Genomic DNA, 17,549 nt, shown 5'->3' with positions numbered 1-17,549 from the left:
GACCTGGTAGAAATCTATTGGTCCGACGGCCCGCAGAGTGCACGGCCACACAGATGGTGTGAGCTGGGGGGGGGGCAGTGCCGTGGGCTCGGGGGCGGCGTCCCTGGGCCCCTTATAGACCGGCCACCACTGCCTAACACTTTTCCTGTCCTAGGATGACAGTGCTGCCCACCCACAGAAATAGTATAGTGAGTGAGTATTGTCTCCCTAGAAAAAAAAACTGTGTTACTGGCAGGATCACCAGGTGAAAAAGGACATAAGGACTGGTAAGCAACAATATATTTCATTTTTTGTCCTTGAGTTTCAATATGTTTTAGCCAGTTAACCATTTAAACCTATGAATGTAAGTTTTTCTTTAAATCAACACCGCAAGCCTGCTTTATATTTGGTAGTCATAAATTCCTCTTCGGTGTGCCTTTCTAAAACTTGATTCACTTCATTACTAGGGCTCTAACCCCAGGTTCCAGCCCATCATCTTTCCCCTGTCCAATGAGGTTGTCTTCAATGAAGCACTCTAGTTGGACAGGGGGGTGACTTTTGGCATATTTAAACAAATTTCAGAGGGGCATTAAGTAAAGAGAGTTTTCACATGACATGTACACTTCAAGTGCAATGTAACCTTGTTTACATAATTGTTAATAATGCTGTCACCTTGGGCACAACTTCATTGTGTTAATCTTCCATTCACTCTACTGATGTGAACCATACATTTTATTTTTACCATATGGGGCAAAAATTATAGCAAAAAAAACGTCAACAGCAACAAACAGGTCTGACAGAACAGGATGGGGTGTTGTTGAGGACATGCATAAAATAAAACCGTCAGGATTGGCTCATTACATTTGTTGGAAATTCTTTTTAAAAAAATGCTCCAACAAAACAGAAATGATGACCTTAACCCTTCCAGTGCCAGAGTAGTTGGTGCGAAGATGACCCCCATCCTCCGACTGGGAAAGAGCTCACCACGTTTCCTTCTGCATCTTATACATGTAGGGTCAGGATGGGGGATTTGGCAGCTCTTCGGGAAGCCCAGAACGTAGATTGTTGAGTAAAATTCAGGTTTGTCTAACAAAAGATCGTATGTTTTCAGTTAATATGGGGTGTGTCATGTCTCCTCATTGAGTTTAGGCAAGAGCGGCTTTCTGTAAAAATCCCTGATTTAAGAATCCCAGCTCTTGCAGAGATAAATGTGCTTTTTATCCTCTAATAATATAAAACAGTCCCTAAAAAGGTGAGTTTGTTACTGTGAGGAGAAGGAAGGGATCAGTGCAAACAGGCAGGCAGTAAGAGGGATTGTCTGTTCCCTGGGAGAGATTACTCCATCCATTGACTGTTCGTGACACAAGGAGTGGGGTGTCTGTGATCCAAGTGTGGGCATAGGCCATTGGATGGGTCCTTTCTAGTGCTGGCATGGGTGGAGTCTCACATCCCCATCTAGATCACATTTTCAAACAGTTGCATGGACTTCATGATGTTTTCATCCTGCGGAAAGAAAGGTACACTTGATTGCCAGATTCACTAATTTATGTTCAAAATTGTAAAAATGTACAGTATCTAAATGAACCTTTCTACCATTAAGGAAACCTTGAAAAAATGTTGTGATCTTGGCGAATCAATCCCTGAAATAATTTTAACTTCAGCAACTTATGGTACATTAGTGTGATCATTGAGTTTTAGATATACTGATAAATAAAATAAAAATATTGTCTGGAGTGGAGCATACAATGTAGTAGGATGAATAGCTACAGTTAAAGAAGTTTCCAAGACTGTCAAGCAGCTATAGGCCACCTAGGAACCATTGGCCCTTAGCAACTTCCTGGACCACCCTTATCCTAATCTGCAACTTCTTGAAGGCTTAAATTTATTTTAGGATCTCAAACTAATACACATTGTTATTATTTATATACTGTAGCTCCAAATGCCTTCAACTCTCTTTTCTATAACTCTCACGCCTTTTTTAAAAATCTTTTTGAATAATGATAATGTAACCGCTGTACTAGTATTTACATGGGCCTTTCCTTTTGTCCTGCACTGCAGACTCAGAATAGTGGCATAGGCACTGGAGCCTAAAGCATATCGTTTGGTAAATGCCAATCCTCCAAGTGGTACTTAGTAGCAGTATCTTGCATAGCAAGACAACTAAAGCTAGAACCCTTAAGAATTTCCCAATGAACCCCAGTTTAGAATTCCTGATCTAAACATAAACACCTTTATTTAAGGCAGTTTACATTCCCCGAATCCCCACATCCAGGAAAAGAAACAAAAAGACTGAATTACAGGTGGCCATGGTACTAAACTGTGCAGGGAAATGATATAGAAAACAGTTCTACTGTTTTTAATGGTAAATCTGGCCCTACAAATTACAGTAAGCCCATAGCAACCAGTAAGCTTTGGGTTCACTACTGCCAGATTATTGAAAGATGAACTTTGTTGCTGTAAGATATTGCTTTTTGTTAACCTAATGTGAAATGCGTATGTTTACCATTATCATGTTTAATGCACAGAGAAGCAAAATAATATAGACAAACAGGGCCATAACAATAACCTACCTTTTGGCAAGTCTCCAGAAATTCATCAATGGTCACAACTCCATCATGGTTTCGATCCATCTTCTGTAAAATAGGTGATGTGGAGAGAAAATGACACATTATGTATGGGTTAGGAGGTTTTGTGTCATTTTTAGCAAAGCTATAGACACTTTTTTGTTACAAATAACCTTTAAAACACCTGTCTCCTCCCAGATGTAACATATGAGGTAATTGCTAGTTTTGGGACCAGTGTAGGCCTAGAAATGCCAAATGGACAAAAGTTTGTGGACACCTGGTCATCACATTATAAACTTGTTGGACATTCCATTCTAAAACCATATGTATTATAATGGAGCACCCCCTTTGTGACAGTAACAGCCTCTATTCTAAGAAGGCTTTCCAAACAAATTTGCAGTGTGTCTATGGAAAATTGGTGCCCATTCAGCCCAAAAAGTCTTGGTGATATTAGGTAGTGATGTTGCACAGAGAGACTTGCAATCAATGAGCCATTTCCTTCCAATAGGGTAAAGGTCAGGGCTTTGGGCAGGCCAGTTGAGTACCTCCATACCACACTCATTAAACAATATTTTTATGGACTAGACTTTGTGCATCTGAACTCAGTAATTTAAAGTGATTGTAAAGGTTTTTTTTGCTTTTTAAATAACAAACATGTCATACTTACCTGCTCTGTGCAATAGTTTTGCACAGAGCAACTCCGATCCTCCTATTCTGGGTCCCTCACTGGCGTTCCTGGTTCCTCCTGCCTTTCAAGTACTCCCCTAGCAAGCCACTTGCGGGGGGACTACTTGTGCCCTGCTTGCACCCAAGCTGCACTGTGTGCATCTATTGACACACAAAGTAAAGCTCAGCCCTGCCCCCCGCTCCCTTGTCACTAGAGTTGATTGGCAGCAACAGGTGTCAATGGCTCAACTGCTCTCACTGAGTCCAGTGAGGAAGGAGAGAGAACAGCACAATTGCTCTCTGGTTCAGCACTGGATGGAATTCAGGCTCGGGTAAATATTGGGGGGTAGGCCAGGAAGTGATGATATCCCACATAGTAAACTGAGAAGTGACGCATCATAAACCTGGGGAAGAATAGGAAGGGACTGCTAGTGGCCACAGCATAGGGAACAGATACCCTAGTACTCTTGATGTCAGCAAACAAGCGAATGTACCTTAGTGCAAGGCATAGCACTTATTAATGTGAGTAGGTAACGTGGAAGCGGTTTTATAAAAAAATAACGTTTTTTTAAGTTTGCACACTATGGTCTTTCCTCTATTTCTTCCTTATGTTGTTTGAACCTATATGATTATAACACCAGCAAGAGGAGAGAAAAGGAGTTGTTCCAGGTGGAAAGTGAACAGTGTTTAACCTCTGTGTAACAAGTGTTTTTTAACTTACCTGTAGTCGGTGGTCTGTGTTGGGGGTGGAATATCACTGGAATACTGCGTTATTTGTGAGTTATCACAAGAGCAGTTTTATGGGCTCCATGATATGGACACTGTTTTAACCGGTTCCCACCTGCCATATAATCAAAATGATGGCCGGGTGGGACAGCTCTAGTTCTGGGAGGATGTCACATCAGAGGCCGCCCATCAGTGCTACCTATTAGTGCAGCCTCATCAGTGCCGCCTCATCAGTGCCCATCAGTGCAGCCTATCGGTGCCACCTCATCAGTGTCCATTAGTGCTGACTACTAGTGCCCATCAGTGCAGCCTCATCAGCGCACATAAATAAAGGAGAAAAATTACCTGTTTGCAAAATTTTATAACAGAAACTAAGAAAAACTTTTTTATTTTCTCAATTTTTGGTATTTTTTGTTTGTTTAGTTAAAAAAAAAACAAAAAAAAAACAGTGGTGATTAAATACCACCAAAAAAAAGCTTATAGGTGTGAAACAAATTATAAAAATGTAATATGGTACAATGCTGCATGACCACGTAATTGTCATTCAAAGTGTAACAGCGCTGAAAATTGGCCAGGGCAGGAAGGAGGTAAAAGTACCCAGTAGGCAAGTGGTTAAGGGCATTGAGCCTGAATTTGATGGGGATATCTGCACTACTGCAATTTTTTTGGGGAGTTTTGATAAATGGACACTTTATTTTTGTACTTTATTGTATAATATATATTTATTTTTAAGTTGTATGCACATAGATTTGTATACTTGGACCAATAGCACTGTATAGAATTGTTTAATCTATGTACTAAGTACTTATGTTGCATTTTGGATACAGCAGCTTTTGTGTTAGATTCAAGCACTATTGGATGGTATTAGCGTTTGCACATAAAAGATGCAGAGAATGCATTAAAGTGGTTGTGAACCCTTTATAACCACTTTTTACTACAGGTAAGTCTATAAAAAGGCTTACCTGTAGCGACGTCATCGGCACATGCGCACTGAAGCAATGGCCCGTACGTACTGTACGTTAGTGTGCTGTTACCGGTGGCTCCCGTGAGCATGTGCAGGAGTGACGTCATTACTGCTCTGGCCAATCACAGCGCCTGAGCTGCGATACCCGGAAGTAACTCCGGGAATGATGTCGCCCGCCGGAGCGGTGTACAAGGACTGCTGCAGGGGATTCAATCTAAGGTAAGTAATTCATAATGAGCTAGTATGCTATGCATACTAGCTCATTATGCCTTTGTCTTGCAGTTTTTTTTTGTTTTGTTTTTTGTTAGTGGGTTTACAACCACTTTAAGGTAAAAAACCTTTAGCCAATAGAACTACTTTAAAGAGGTGTTCACATATTTTTGTTCATATACTAGTGTATATACCAGCTGCATATAAAGTCCATTTTTGTCTAATAAATACTTACCAGTCGCCATTAACAAAAGTGAATGATCCGTCACCTTTTTATATAAAGGTATTTTATATATTTAGTATAATAACAAGTTCCCATTAGATGTAAACGCCTAAGCAGAATTCTTATGGTTCTAGTGTTTATTCATGCTTTGCTGTATGTTGTAATATTGTATGCGTTGTATACCCTTGCCTGAAATATCAGCAAATGTTGGCTCTATATAAACAAATAATGATAATAATGCAAGGATGTAGTCAGAAATTGAAACTGGCATATAATGTCCTTTAGTGCTCTGACATGTCCGAGTCAGTGACTGTTTTTACAACATACACTGCTAATTATTGTGTAAAGCAAATCAATGGATGTTTGGTATCTTAATGTCAAATTTACCTGGAAGAATCTTTCCACATGCTCTATTGGTGCATCTTCTCTTAGCATTGGGTAAGTGTACCTCCCCATCATGTCATAGATAGACTTCATTATAGCCAGCATCTCCTAAATGTGGGAAAGACATAATATATCAGATTTAAGGAGGTTAAGGGTTTACTTTTTTAAAGTATATGTGAACTCTCACCTTGTAAGACAACAGTTTAAAATATGAAAGGCGAAACATTTGTGTATACATATAAAAGGTATTTATAAATAATGTTTTTTATATCACATACCCTCCTGTTCTTAGCTGCATAATGGGCTCAGGGAACTAGGAGAGGAGAAACAGCAGTACACTGGTCTTCCCAGTGAATGGCTGTGCCGGGGAGGGGGGGGGTCAGAACAACTCTGCTAATTGGAGGAGAGCAGGCTGAGTTCCCGGCACTGCCAGAAAAGTGATCACACTGTGCTCTTCTGCCCAGTGTGGTCAGTTTTTAACAGGAAAACAGAGGGACTGACAGGATCATCAAGTATTTCACACAAAGGAAGCAATACCAAGAGAACAGGATACATTTTCATACAAGTACATGGTACAGCGGACACGCCATTAAAGTTGTAAGGGCTAAAGGTTTTTTAACCTTCTGTGTGCAATCCCCCCCCCAGCCCCCCAATCCTTACCTAAACTCCCTCTGATCCAGCAATGTTCACGATAGACTCAGCTGTGCCTGGACTCTCCCTCCTCGTTGGCTGAGACAGCAGTGGGAGTCCATTGGCTCCCACTGCTGTCAATCACAGCCAGTGAGCCAATGAGGAGAGACCAGGGGTGGGGTCGAGCCATGGCTCTAAGTGTCTTATGGATGCATAGAGCAGCGGCTTGGGAGCGAGCATGCAGCGGTATCCCCAGGGCAAGCGGCTTTCTCTGGGGCACTGCTAGAGGGGGAGGAGCGTCGGTGAGGAACCCAAAAAGAAGGGGATCGGAGCTGCTCTGTGCAAAACCACTGCACAGAGCAGGTAAGTATAACATTTAAAAAAAAACACAAAAAGCTTTAATACCACTTTAATATGAAATGTTGGGGGTAACATATTCTTTAACCACCTGCTGACCGCTCACAATAAATATACTGCAAGTGGGCAGCAGGTACAGGCACAGTCACGTACTTGTATGTGACTGGCCTTCTTCTGGTTTTGGGGCACGCATGTGAGTGCCCCTTGCCGACCTATGCTGTGATTGGACACAGCATGAGTAGGCAGCAGATTTCAGCCAATGATTTCGGCTGAAAACTGCTGATCGGCCGTGTCCAATCACACACATATTTCTGTGTTTACAAACACACAGAACTCTGTGTGCATAGGAACAGTGATCTGGCTGTTTCTTCTTCCTGAAAAACAAGGAGAAAAAAACTGCCTAATCAGAAAATAAGCACACACATTACACACATTCTTAGGCACGCAGTTAGCACCTTGATTGCCCCTAGATGTTAACCCCTTCCCAGCCAGTGTCATTAGTGCAGTGTCAGTGTAATATTATCACCACTGTAATAGTGTCACTAGCAACATCAGTTAATGGCCCTCCCAGATAGTGTCTGTTAGTGCCAGATTGCCCGCTTCCCTATCGCAGTCGCTGATCACCACCATTACAGTGTAGCATCTATAGCTGCATGAATTACAGTATATATATATATATATATATATATATATATATATATATATATATATATATATATATATGTGTAGCGCTGACAACTGTTGTTTTTAGCCATATGTGTGTTATGCAGTACATAAGTTATTATAGTGCCATCTTGTGGATAATTGAAAAAGGTACAATACTTTTACGTTTCATGATTAAGTGAAGTGACATGGAAGTGATTGATTGTTTACTTCGGAACTTTAGCTGTGACCCACCCACAATGCTCCTGGACAAGAGGAGAACTGAATTGCATTGTGGGAGGATATAAAAGGGTAAGGAGCGGCCATCTTAGCTCTCTTGTTCCTGGGCGCGTGGCCTGCCAGCAGGATTCTGTGGGTGTGTGTGTCCCACAGGGTTGCGGCCTACTTTGAGAAGGAGCGGAGCAGCTTCAAGGATCCTGCCGTCGTATCACAGTGTGCTGGAGCCCCGTGGGGAGGTAACCTAGGACTCCTGGTCGTTAGTGAACGGAACAGTGTGACGGTGGTGCCTCCATACGGATTGAGAACTGCTGAAATGGAGACATCCATCTGCCTGGATCCTGTGTGGTGAGAGGGTTAACACCCGGAAGTTTGTTTAATACTACACACACACACGTAGAACTGTTACAGAGTGTTGCTGGGACTGATAGTCCCACAGAACAAGTTAAGTTGGAAAACAGTACATCTGCATAGACTTCAGTATTCAAGAGCGGATGCTAGATGTTTGTCTTCTTCATATGAGAACACTTAGTCAGTCTGCCGGATTATAACTGCCTTAGTGTATTACCTTACACTGCGCAAAACACCCAAGAGGAACCCCTTGTGGATTACAATTACAAGTTCCTAGCTAGCGAAGACTGAAGACGTCAAGACTATCTTTTTTTTTATTGCAGGGCTCTACATGTATTTACTAAGTATAGTGACTTTACAGTTTAGAGCAAGGGGAGCTCCCTGGTATAGATATATACAATTAGGTATATTTGTGTATGTTACCAATTGTTATAACTATTTACTATACTATTGCACTATGTTGGTGTGATAGTGTAGTCATTGTAATAACCCTTTATATAAATATACTACTTACTCAAAGAAATAAGTTATTTCTGGTTATTATTGAAGTTTGTGTGCAGTGTTGTTATTTATTCTGCAGGTGGAGCTACAGACACCCAGGTAGAGGTAATTATAAATATAAGTGTATATTGTGGGTTAAAGTCAATACTCATATCATTACAACACTGCACTACAGCTGTGCCAAGGGGATTGAACAATTTAAGAAGGGTAAAGAGATAAGAGGACAGGCCCGCTTTAAACCAGCAGCTCCACCGAGAGTTATTGCTACATGTAGGGGCTCGTCCGGGATAACTGTCACTCTGAAATCAAGCACCCCCTTAAGAACCATAGAATGGATCCCCCCCCACTGTGGCACAGTGGTGTGAGGCGGAAGGGACCCGTTTAGAAGTGAGCGTGGCCATGGAACTCTGGGGAGATATCTGGGAGAAAGAACACATTAACCGAGTGGTAAAGACACTATCCCCAGAACAAAGAGCCAAGGTGGTCGCAGTAAGACCCAATCATGAGACCTTCCGCACCTATGCACTATTGGAGTGGAGGAAGGGAGTTCCAGAAAATTTCAAGGGTGCAAGTGTTGAACTCGCTGACAAGACCAAATTTTATCCGAAATAAAAGAAACTTTGACCTCAAAGTGAGTATTCAAGATCTACAACCTGGTGACCGAGTTCTATTAAGGAATTTAGGCATTCCTGGGAAACACAAGCTAGCGAATTGCTTTAGGTCACAGCCATACATTGTTTGTAAACAGCTCCCAGGACTTCCAGTATTTGAAAATAGGCTAGAAGGAAGTACTGGACCAATCAAGACTTGGCATTAGAATCACCTTTTGCCCCTTACTGATGCAGTCAGGATAATCCCCGAGCAGGAGTTATCATCTACATCAGAAGTTGCACAACGGCCTGTAATTAGGTCCCAGTCTGGGCCTTTGACAACTGCAGACAGTGAGGAGAGAGAGATGGACATTAGCTGGTTGTGGTCATCTAATATACCTGAAGCTGAAGAGAGTGTTTCATCACCAACAACCAAAGAGGATAGTGAGGCCCTTAGGCCAGAAGCTTCAGAGTTTGTACCATTGTCCGAAAGAGTTGAGAAGTGTTTATCTCCCACTGAAGTAGAAGAGAATAGTGTCCATCCAGAAATAGAGGACACACCAAAAGAACAAAGGGGAAAGAGGAACATTCGCCCACCCAAGAGACTAACCTATGATACTTTGGGCGAGTGTTCTGAGACAACAAAGGTTACCATCAAAAGGAATGTGGATGAGCCTTGTTCCTCCTCAGTTAATCTGGACAATGAGAGCCCTGTTTCACCCCTTGGCACACCTGTATCTGATACTAAGGTGACAGTTGTGGGTACACAGAGTAGCTTTCCAACACCTGAGAATTGGTGGGAGGCTCCTCTGTCGGTCCTGTGCACTCGTTTAGAGGCTAAGATGTGTAGCAGGAACAAGGTCTTACATATCTTTGGGGACCAAAGATTTAAAGCAGGGGGAGTATGTAGCGCTGACAACTGTTGTTTTTAGCCATATGTGTGTTATGCAGTACATAAGTTGTTATAGTGCCATCTTGTGGATAATTGAAAAGGTACAATACTTTTACGTTTCATGATTAAGTGAAGTGACATGGAAGTGATTGATTGTTTACTTACGAACTTTAGCTGTGACCCACCCACAATGCTCCTGGACAAGAGGAGAACTGAATTGCATTGTGGGAGGATATAAAAGGGTAAGGAACGGCCATCTTAGCTCTCTTGTTCCTGGGACGCGTGGCCTGCCAGCAGGACTCTGTGGGTGTGTGTGCCCCACAGGGTTGCGGCCTACTTTGAGAAGGAGCGGAGTAGCTGCAAGCATCCTGCCGTCGTATCACAGTGTGCTGGAGCAGCAGAAGTGATCATTCCGGAGACCCGTGGGGAGGTAACCGAGGACTCCTGGTCGTTAGTGAATGGAACAGTATGACAGCGTGGTGGTGCCTCCATACGGACTGAGAACTGCTAAAACGGAGACATCCATCTGCCTGGATCCCGTGTGGTGAGAGGGTTAACACCCGGAAGTTTGTTTAATACTATACACACACACACACACTTAGAACTGTTACAGAGTGTTGCTGGGACTGATAGTCCCACAGAACAAGTTAAGTTGGAAAACAGTACATCTGCATAGACTTCAGTATTCAAGAGCGGATGGTAGATGTTTGTCTTCTTCATATGAGAACACTTAGTCATATAGATTCTAACTGCCTTAGTGTATTACCTTACACTGCGCAACACCCAAGAGGAACCCCTTGTGGATTACAGTTAGGCATGTGCATTTCGTTTCGTTCCGAATCGAAATTCGGATGAATTTTTCATTATTCGGAAATTCGGATGCATCCGAATTTCCGAATTACAAAAGTAGAGAATTTAAACGAATCCGAAAAAAAACGAACAAATTCGAAAACATATTCGAATCGAATTCGAAAACATATTAGAATCGAATTCGAAAACATATTAGAAACAAATTCGAAGACAAATTCGAATCGAATTCGAAAACATATTCGAATCGAATTCGAAGACAAATTCGAATCGAATTAGAAAAAAATAGAAAACGTTTTTCTAAAAAAAAACAATAGAATATAAAATAATAAAGCAATAGAATATATATATATATATATATATATATATATATATATATATATATATATATATATATATATATATATATATATATATATATATAATTTTTTTTTTATTATTCTCTTTTTTTTTTTTATGCTTTTCTTTTCTATTATTTTATATTCTATAATAGTCTTTTCAATTCAAATTCATTCTATACGAAATTCGAATTTCGGAACATGGCTTCTCAAGTTTGAATTTCGTATAGAATTAATTCAAATTTGAATAGAAAAGATTAGAACAGAAAATAATAGAAAAGAATAGACTAGAAAAACAATAGAACAGAATAGAAGAAAATATAATATATATATATTATAGTAATAAAAGTAAAAGTGAAATACAGCGCTAAAAATGATAACCAATGGTAAAAGGCACATTAGACATGGTGACCATTACCAATATATACATAGCTGAAACACATGAAGCATAATACCAAAAAATTGAATATTAGACGGGATATAGTTGATGCCCCTGTTGAAGTCCATGTGGACTAAACGCGTCAGACTTGTTGGGGCGGAGAATTCCCCCTCGGGCTTCTGAATGGACAGTTGTGACGTGGACCATAGAGGATAGATCCCCCTCGAGATTCGGGATTTCCAGGACCAACCATCGTCCAACCATCGTCCATTAAGGATCTCAGAACCTGTTTGATTCGGTGTCACCGGCATCCGAATCCACTCCTGCTGGTAAGCGTATTCCATCTATTCACTTCCCATGATCGTACAATTCATGATATACAAGAGAAGATTTCTACATCAGTCCAACATTTGTATTTAGCCTATGTTTGGGACTCTCTTGTATCAGATTCATAGCCATACATTGGGACTTTACTATATCCCGTCTAATATTCAATTTTTTGGTATTATGCTTCATGTGTTTCAGCTATGTATATATTGGTAATGGTCACCATGTCTGATGTGCCTTTTACCATTGGTTATCATTTTTAGCGCTGCATTTCACTTTTACTTCTGTTTATAATATTGGTCATATTTTATGTAGCTGCTTTTCACATTGGGTTAGCGCAGTGTTATTTATATTTTCTTTGATATATATATTATATTTTCTTCTATTCTGTTCTATTGTTTTTCTAGTCTATTCTTTTCTATTATTTTCTATTCTATTCTAATCTTTTATATTCAAATTTGATTTCGGTCTATATGAAATTCGAATTTTGGAAGATGTTTTATATATATATATATATATATATAATTTTTTTCTATTCTGTTTCATTGTTTTTCTATGCTATTATTTTCTATTCTATTCTAAACTTTTCTATTCGAATTTGAATTCATTCTATACGAAATTCGAATTTCGGAAGATGGCTTCTGAAAGTGGAATTTCGTATAGAATGAATTCGAATTTGAATAGAAAAGATTAGAATAGAAAATAATAGACTAGACAAACAATAGAACAGAACAGAATAAAATATAATATATATATTTTATTCTATTCCGTTCTATTGTTTTTCTAGTCTTTTCTCTTCTACTCTATTCATAATCTTTTATATTCAAATTCAAATTCATTTTATAAGAAATTAAAATTTCGGAAGATGGTTATATATATATATATATATATATATATATATATATATATATATATATATATTTTTATTTATTTTATTTTTTTTTATTTTATTTTTTTCTATGCTGGTCTATTGTTTTTCTATTCTTTTCTATTCTTTTCTATTTTATTCTAATCTTTTCTATTTGAATGCGAATTCATTCTATACAAAATTTGAATTTCTGAAAATGGTTATACAGAAACAGAATGAAATAGAATGAAATCGAATTCTAATAGAAAAGACTAGAACAGAAAAACAATAGAACAGAATCGAAAAAAAAAAAAAAAAATATATATATATATATATATATATATATATATATATATATATATATATATATATATAACCATCTTCCGAAATTGGAATTTGGTACAGAATGAATTCAAATAGAAATGATTAGAATAGAACAGAAAATAATATAAAAGAATAGCATAGAAAAACAATAGAACAGAATAGAAAAAAAATATAAAATATTCTATTCTAATCTTTTCTATTTCTACCAAATTCCAATTTTGGAAGATGGTTTATATATATATATATATATATATATATATATATATATATATATATATATATATATATATATATATATATATATATAATATTTCTTTCTATTCTGTTCTACTGTTCTATTGTTTTTCTATTCTATTCTTTTCTATTAGAATTTGATTTCATTCTATTTCTATATAACCATTTTCCGAAATTCGAATTTTGTATAGAATGAATTTGAATTCAAATAGAAAAGATTAGAATATAACAGAAAATAATAGAAAAACAATAGAACAGAATAGAAAAAAATATTTTATATATATATATATATATATATATATATATATATATATATATATATATATATATATATATATATATATATATATAAACCTTCTTCCGAAATTCGAATTTCGTATAAAATGAATTTGAATAGAAAAGATTAGAATAGAAAGAATAGACTAGAAAAACAATAGAACAGAATAGAATAAGATATAATATATATATATTATATTTTATTCTGTTCTGTTCTATTGTTTTTCTAGTCTATTCTTTTCTATTATTTTCTATTCAAATTCAAATTCATTCCATACGAAATTTGAATTTCAGAAGCCATCTTCCGAAATTCGAATTTCGTATAGAATGAATTCAAATTCGAATAGAAAAGTTTAGAATAGAATAAAAAAGAATAGCATAGAAAAACAATGAAACAGAAGAGAAAAAAATATAATATATATTATATTTTATTCTCTTCTGTTCTTTTGTTTTTCTAGTCTATTCTATTTCTATTATTTTCTATTCTAATCTTTTATATTCAAATTCGAATTCATTCTATACGAAATTCTAATTTTAGAAGCCATTAACTGAATTTGAAAAAGTAAATTATATATAACCATTTTGCGAAATTCGAATTTCGCATAGAATTAATTCAAATTTCGAATAGAAAAGTTTAGAATAGAATAGAAAAGAATAGCATAAAAAAACAATGGAACAGAATAGAAAAAAAATATAATATATATATAACCATCTTTCGAAATTGGAATTTGGTACAGAATGAATTCAAATTTGAATAGAAAAGATTAGAATACAATATATTATATTTTTTTCTATTCTGTTCTATTGTTTTTCTATGCTATTCTTTTATATTTTCTATTCTATCCTAATCTTTTCTATTGGAATTCGATTTCATTCTATACGAATTTCAAATTTTGCAAAAATGGTTATATATAATTTACCTTTTCATATTCATTTAATGATTTTTTCGAATGCGGTAGAATTTTTTCGAATTTGACAGTTTTTTTCGAATGTGGTAGAATTTTTTCGAATTTGATAGTTTTTTTCAAATGTGGTAGAATTTTTTCGAATTTGACAGTTTTTTTCGAATGTGGTAGAATTTTTTTCGAATTTGATAGTTTTTTTCGAATACGGTCGAATTTTTTCGAATGCGGACGAATTTTTTTCGAATTCGAATACGAAACTAAACGAATTCCGAAAACGAATGTAACGGATGCAATGAATTTAACTAAACGAATTTAGTTAAATAACGAATCGAAAAGACTGAAGATGTCCAGACCATCTTTTTTTTTTATTGCAGGGCTCTGCATTTATTTACTAAGTATAGTGACGTTAAAGTTTAGAGCAAGGGGAGCTCCCTGGTATAGATATATACAATTAGGTATATTTGTTTATGTTACCAATTGTTATAACTATTTACTATACTATTGCACTACGTTGGTGTGATAGTGTAGTCATTGTAATAACCCTTTATGTAAATATACTACTTACTCAAAGAAAGAAGTTATTTCTGGTTATTATTGAAGTTTGTGTGCAGTGTTGTTATTTCTCCTGCAGGTGGAGCTACAGACACCCAGGTAGAGGTAACTATAAATATAAGTGTATATTGTGGGTTAATGTCAATACTCATATCATTGCAACACTGCACTACAGCTGTGCCAAGGGGATTGAACAATTTGAGAGGGGTAAAGAGATAAGAGGACAGGCCCGCTTTAAACCAGCAGCTCCACCGAGAGTTATTGCTACATATATATCATAGTTTGTACAAACCAATTATTATATTCTTCTTAGGTTTTTATTTTACCAAAGACATGTAGCAGAATACATTTTACTCTAAACTTATGAAGAAATTTATTTTTTTTATTTTTTTATTGGATATGTTTTATAACAGAAAGAAGAAAATAAAGTGTTTTTATTAAATGTTCAGTCTTTTTTTTGTTTATAAAATAAAAAACCCAGTGGAGATCAAATTCCACCATAAGAAAGCTCTATTTGTGTGAAAAAAATGCTATAAATTTTATTTGTGTACAGCAGGGGTGTCCAAACTTTTTTCAAAGAGGGTCAGATTTGATAAAGTGAACATGCGTGAGGGCCGACCATTTTGTCTGACATTCTTTGAATCATTAAAATTAAATGTAAATGAACGAATACACTGCCCAATAAGAATTCTCTTGCCTTTGTGGCTGTGTGTGGTGAAGAGTCCAAGGATGAGCTCGGGCGTGTTATTTGGATATACCGTATTTATCGGCGTATAACACGCACCTTCGCTTTAAGAGGGAAGTTTGAGGAAAAAAAATTACATTTTTTAATAAAGAACTGTGAAGTAAAATAAGGGTCAGTGCCCATCAATGCAGCCTCACCATTGCCATGAATGCAGCCTCACCATTGCCATGAATGCAGCCTCACCATTGCCATGAATGCAGCCTCATCATTGCCACGAATGCAGCCTCACCATTGCCACGATTGCAGCCTCACCATTGCCATGAATGCAACCTCACCATTGCCAGCCATCAGTGCAGCCCATCTGCAGCCTCGGAGGGGACAGGGAGGGGGGCGGGACGAGCGCCAACAGATTACATACAGGAGAATCCCCTGTTCACTCAGTGGCCTCTTAATACAAAGTCCCACCTCCTATGATAGACAGAACAGTCGTCCAATGCCCGCCCAGGAGATGGAACTTCCTATTACAGGGGCCCCCAAGTAAACAGGAGATTCTCCTGTATGTAATCTGTCGGCACTCGTCCTGCCCGCTCCCTGTCCCCTCTGAGGCTGCCAGAACAATAAATGCGGTGCTTGGGGATTCGTTGGGGGGCCACAAAAGATGATCTATACAAATTACCAGTGGGGCCGCATTAAACTGGAACGCGGGCTGCAATTGGCCCGTGGCTGGACTTTGGACATGCCTGGTGTACAGTGTTGCATGTCCGTGCAATTGGCAAATAAATTAGCACAGTGCTGATAAGCAAAAAATACCCTGGTCATGAAGGGGGTAAAACTTTTCGGAGGTCAAGTGGGTAATTCAGCAATGTGTTTATTGATATAAAGTTAGTACACATCCCTTCTTTTATATTCGTTATACATAATTGTTTCTGTGCAGTTGATAAGAAACAGTCTCATGCATGCAATTTCCGAGACTCCCTTAGTGTCTTTCAGGTTTTTGAAGACGTATCCCAAAATGCTTCATTCATGTCCTCACCTGCAGCTATACAGCAGCTACACTTCTATAATAAGCATTTTATTCATATGCCTTAGTTCTGTTTCTAGGAAGCCACACACCTTCCCACTAAGTTCCGCTTCTGCTTTTTCCTTTGTTCTTGTTGATTTAGTTATTTTTTTCTTTTTTTTTATACATAACAGTTTTGATAGATTTTTTTTCCCATATAACAGCAAAAAAGATAAAGTATTAAACAAAGGACTACATATAAAGTTCTTACACAATCAGTAGTCTAATAAGGACACATAGCTAAATCACATGCATTAGTCATAGTGAACACATCAACTAGGAAAAGTAACAATGTGTTGAAGAAAAGAAGCACATCAGCTGATCTAACTACGTGATTTAGTTATCTTATGACCCATGGCTTTGGGCATGTGCCAATGGGCAGATGCTGCTTTCTTCCAGGTGCCACCCACTTGCATCATAACACAATCTGAGATGCTTCTGAGACCATTTACAGTTCATTAACGGGCGCATTTGACCTGTAGTTGACCTTCTTCTGACCTGCATGTGGCCTCCTAAACCACATCCATCTCCTCCAAACTGTTTATGCATTTCCATTGACTTGTTTGAGAGGCAGTACTGATGGGAATGAAAGACCCATCAGCTAGGGCTCTAAACCTCCTCTCCATAAGTAATGAAAAGGTGTACAACCCAATGTTGCTGCATACATGAAGGAGGTATGACCCTAAATGCCTCATGAATGTACAGATATGCAATAAATGTGTGAGTATGTTAGAGTGTCTGTGACTGTAATGCAATTGAGAAACAAAATTAAAGTGTCACTAAACCCACATCATAAAAAAACTATCAATAAATGCTATATGACATGCTGTTCATACTCACTCAGTCACTATGAAATACCTTTTCTGTATTCTACAAAAAACCTGGTTGATCTGGCTGTT

The 17,549-nt window shown here is 37.7% G+C and overlaps 1 protein-coding gene across 2 annotated transcripts in view; it reads right to left on the bottom strand.

Annotated features, from left to right (window-relative positions):
- Window positions 1–693: 693 nt before the first annotated feature.
- Window positions 694–17,549, bottom strand: part of KCNIP3 (potassium voltage-gated channel interacting protein 3) — a 240,095-nt gene continuing 223,239 nt past the window's right edge. For both annotated transcript variants that reach the window (XM_073622052.1, XM_073622053.1), the window contains 3 exons: window positions 5,720–5,824; window positions 2,550–2,612; window positions 694–1,482 (listed from right to left, as the gene is read on the bottom strand). In XM_073622052.1, coding sequence (XP_073478153.1) covers window positions 1,435–1,482; window positions 2,550–2,612; window positions 5,720–5,824 — 216 coding nt within the window. In that variant the 3' untranslated portion in view covers window positions 694–1,434. The remainder of the gene's footprint in view (window positions 1,483–2,549; window positions 2,613–5,719; window positions 5,825–17,549) is intronic.

The sequence above is a fragment of the Aquarana catesbeiana genome, linkage group LG03 (genome assembly GCF_042186555.1).
Source record: "Aquarana catesbeiana isolate 2022-GZ linkage group LG03, ASM4218655v1, whole genome shotgun sequence".
Classification (NCBI taxonomy): domain Eukaryota; kingdom Metazoa; phylum Chordata; class Amphibia; order Anura; family Ranidae; genus Aquarana; species Aquarana catesbeiana.
The sequence above is the reverse complement of the archived record's forward strand: the minus strand, read 5'-3'. Positions and strand labels throughout refer to the sequence as shown.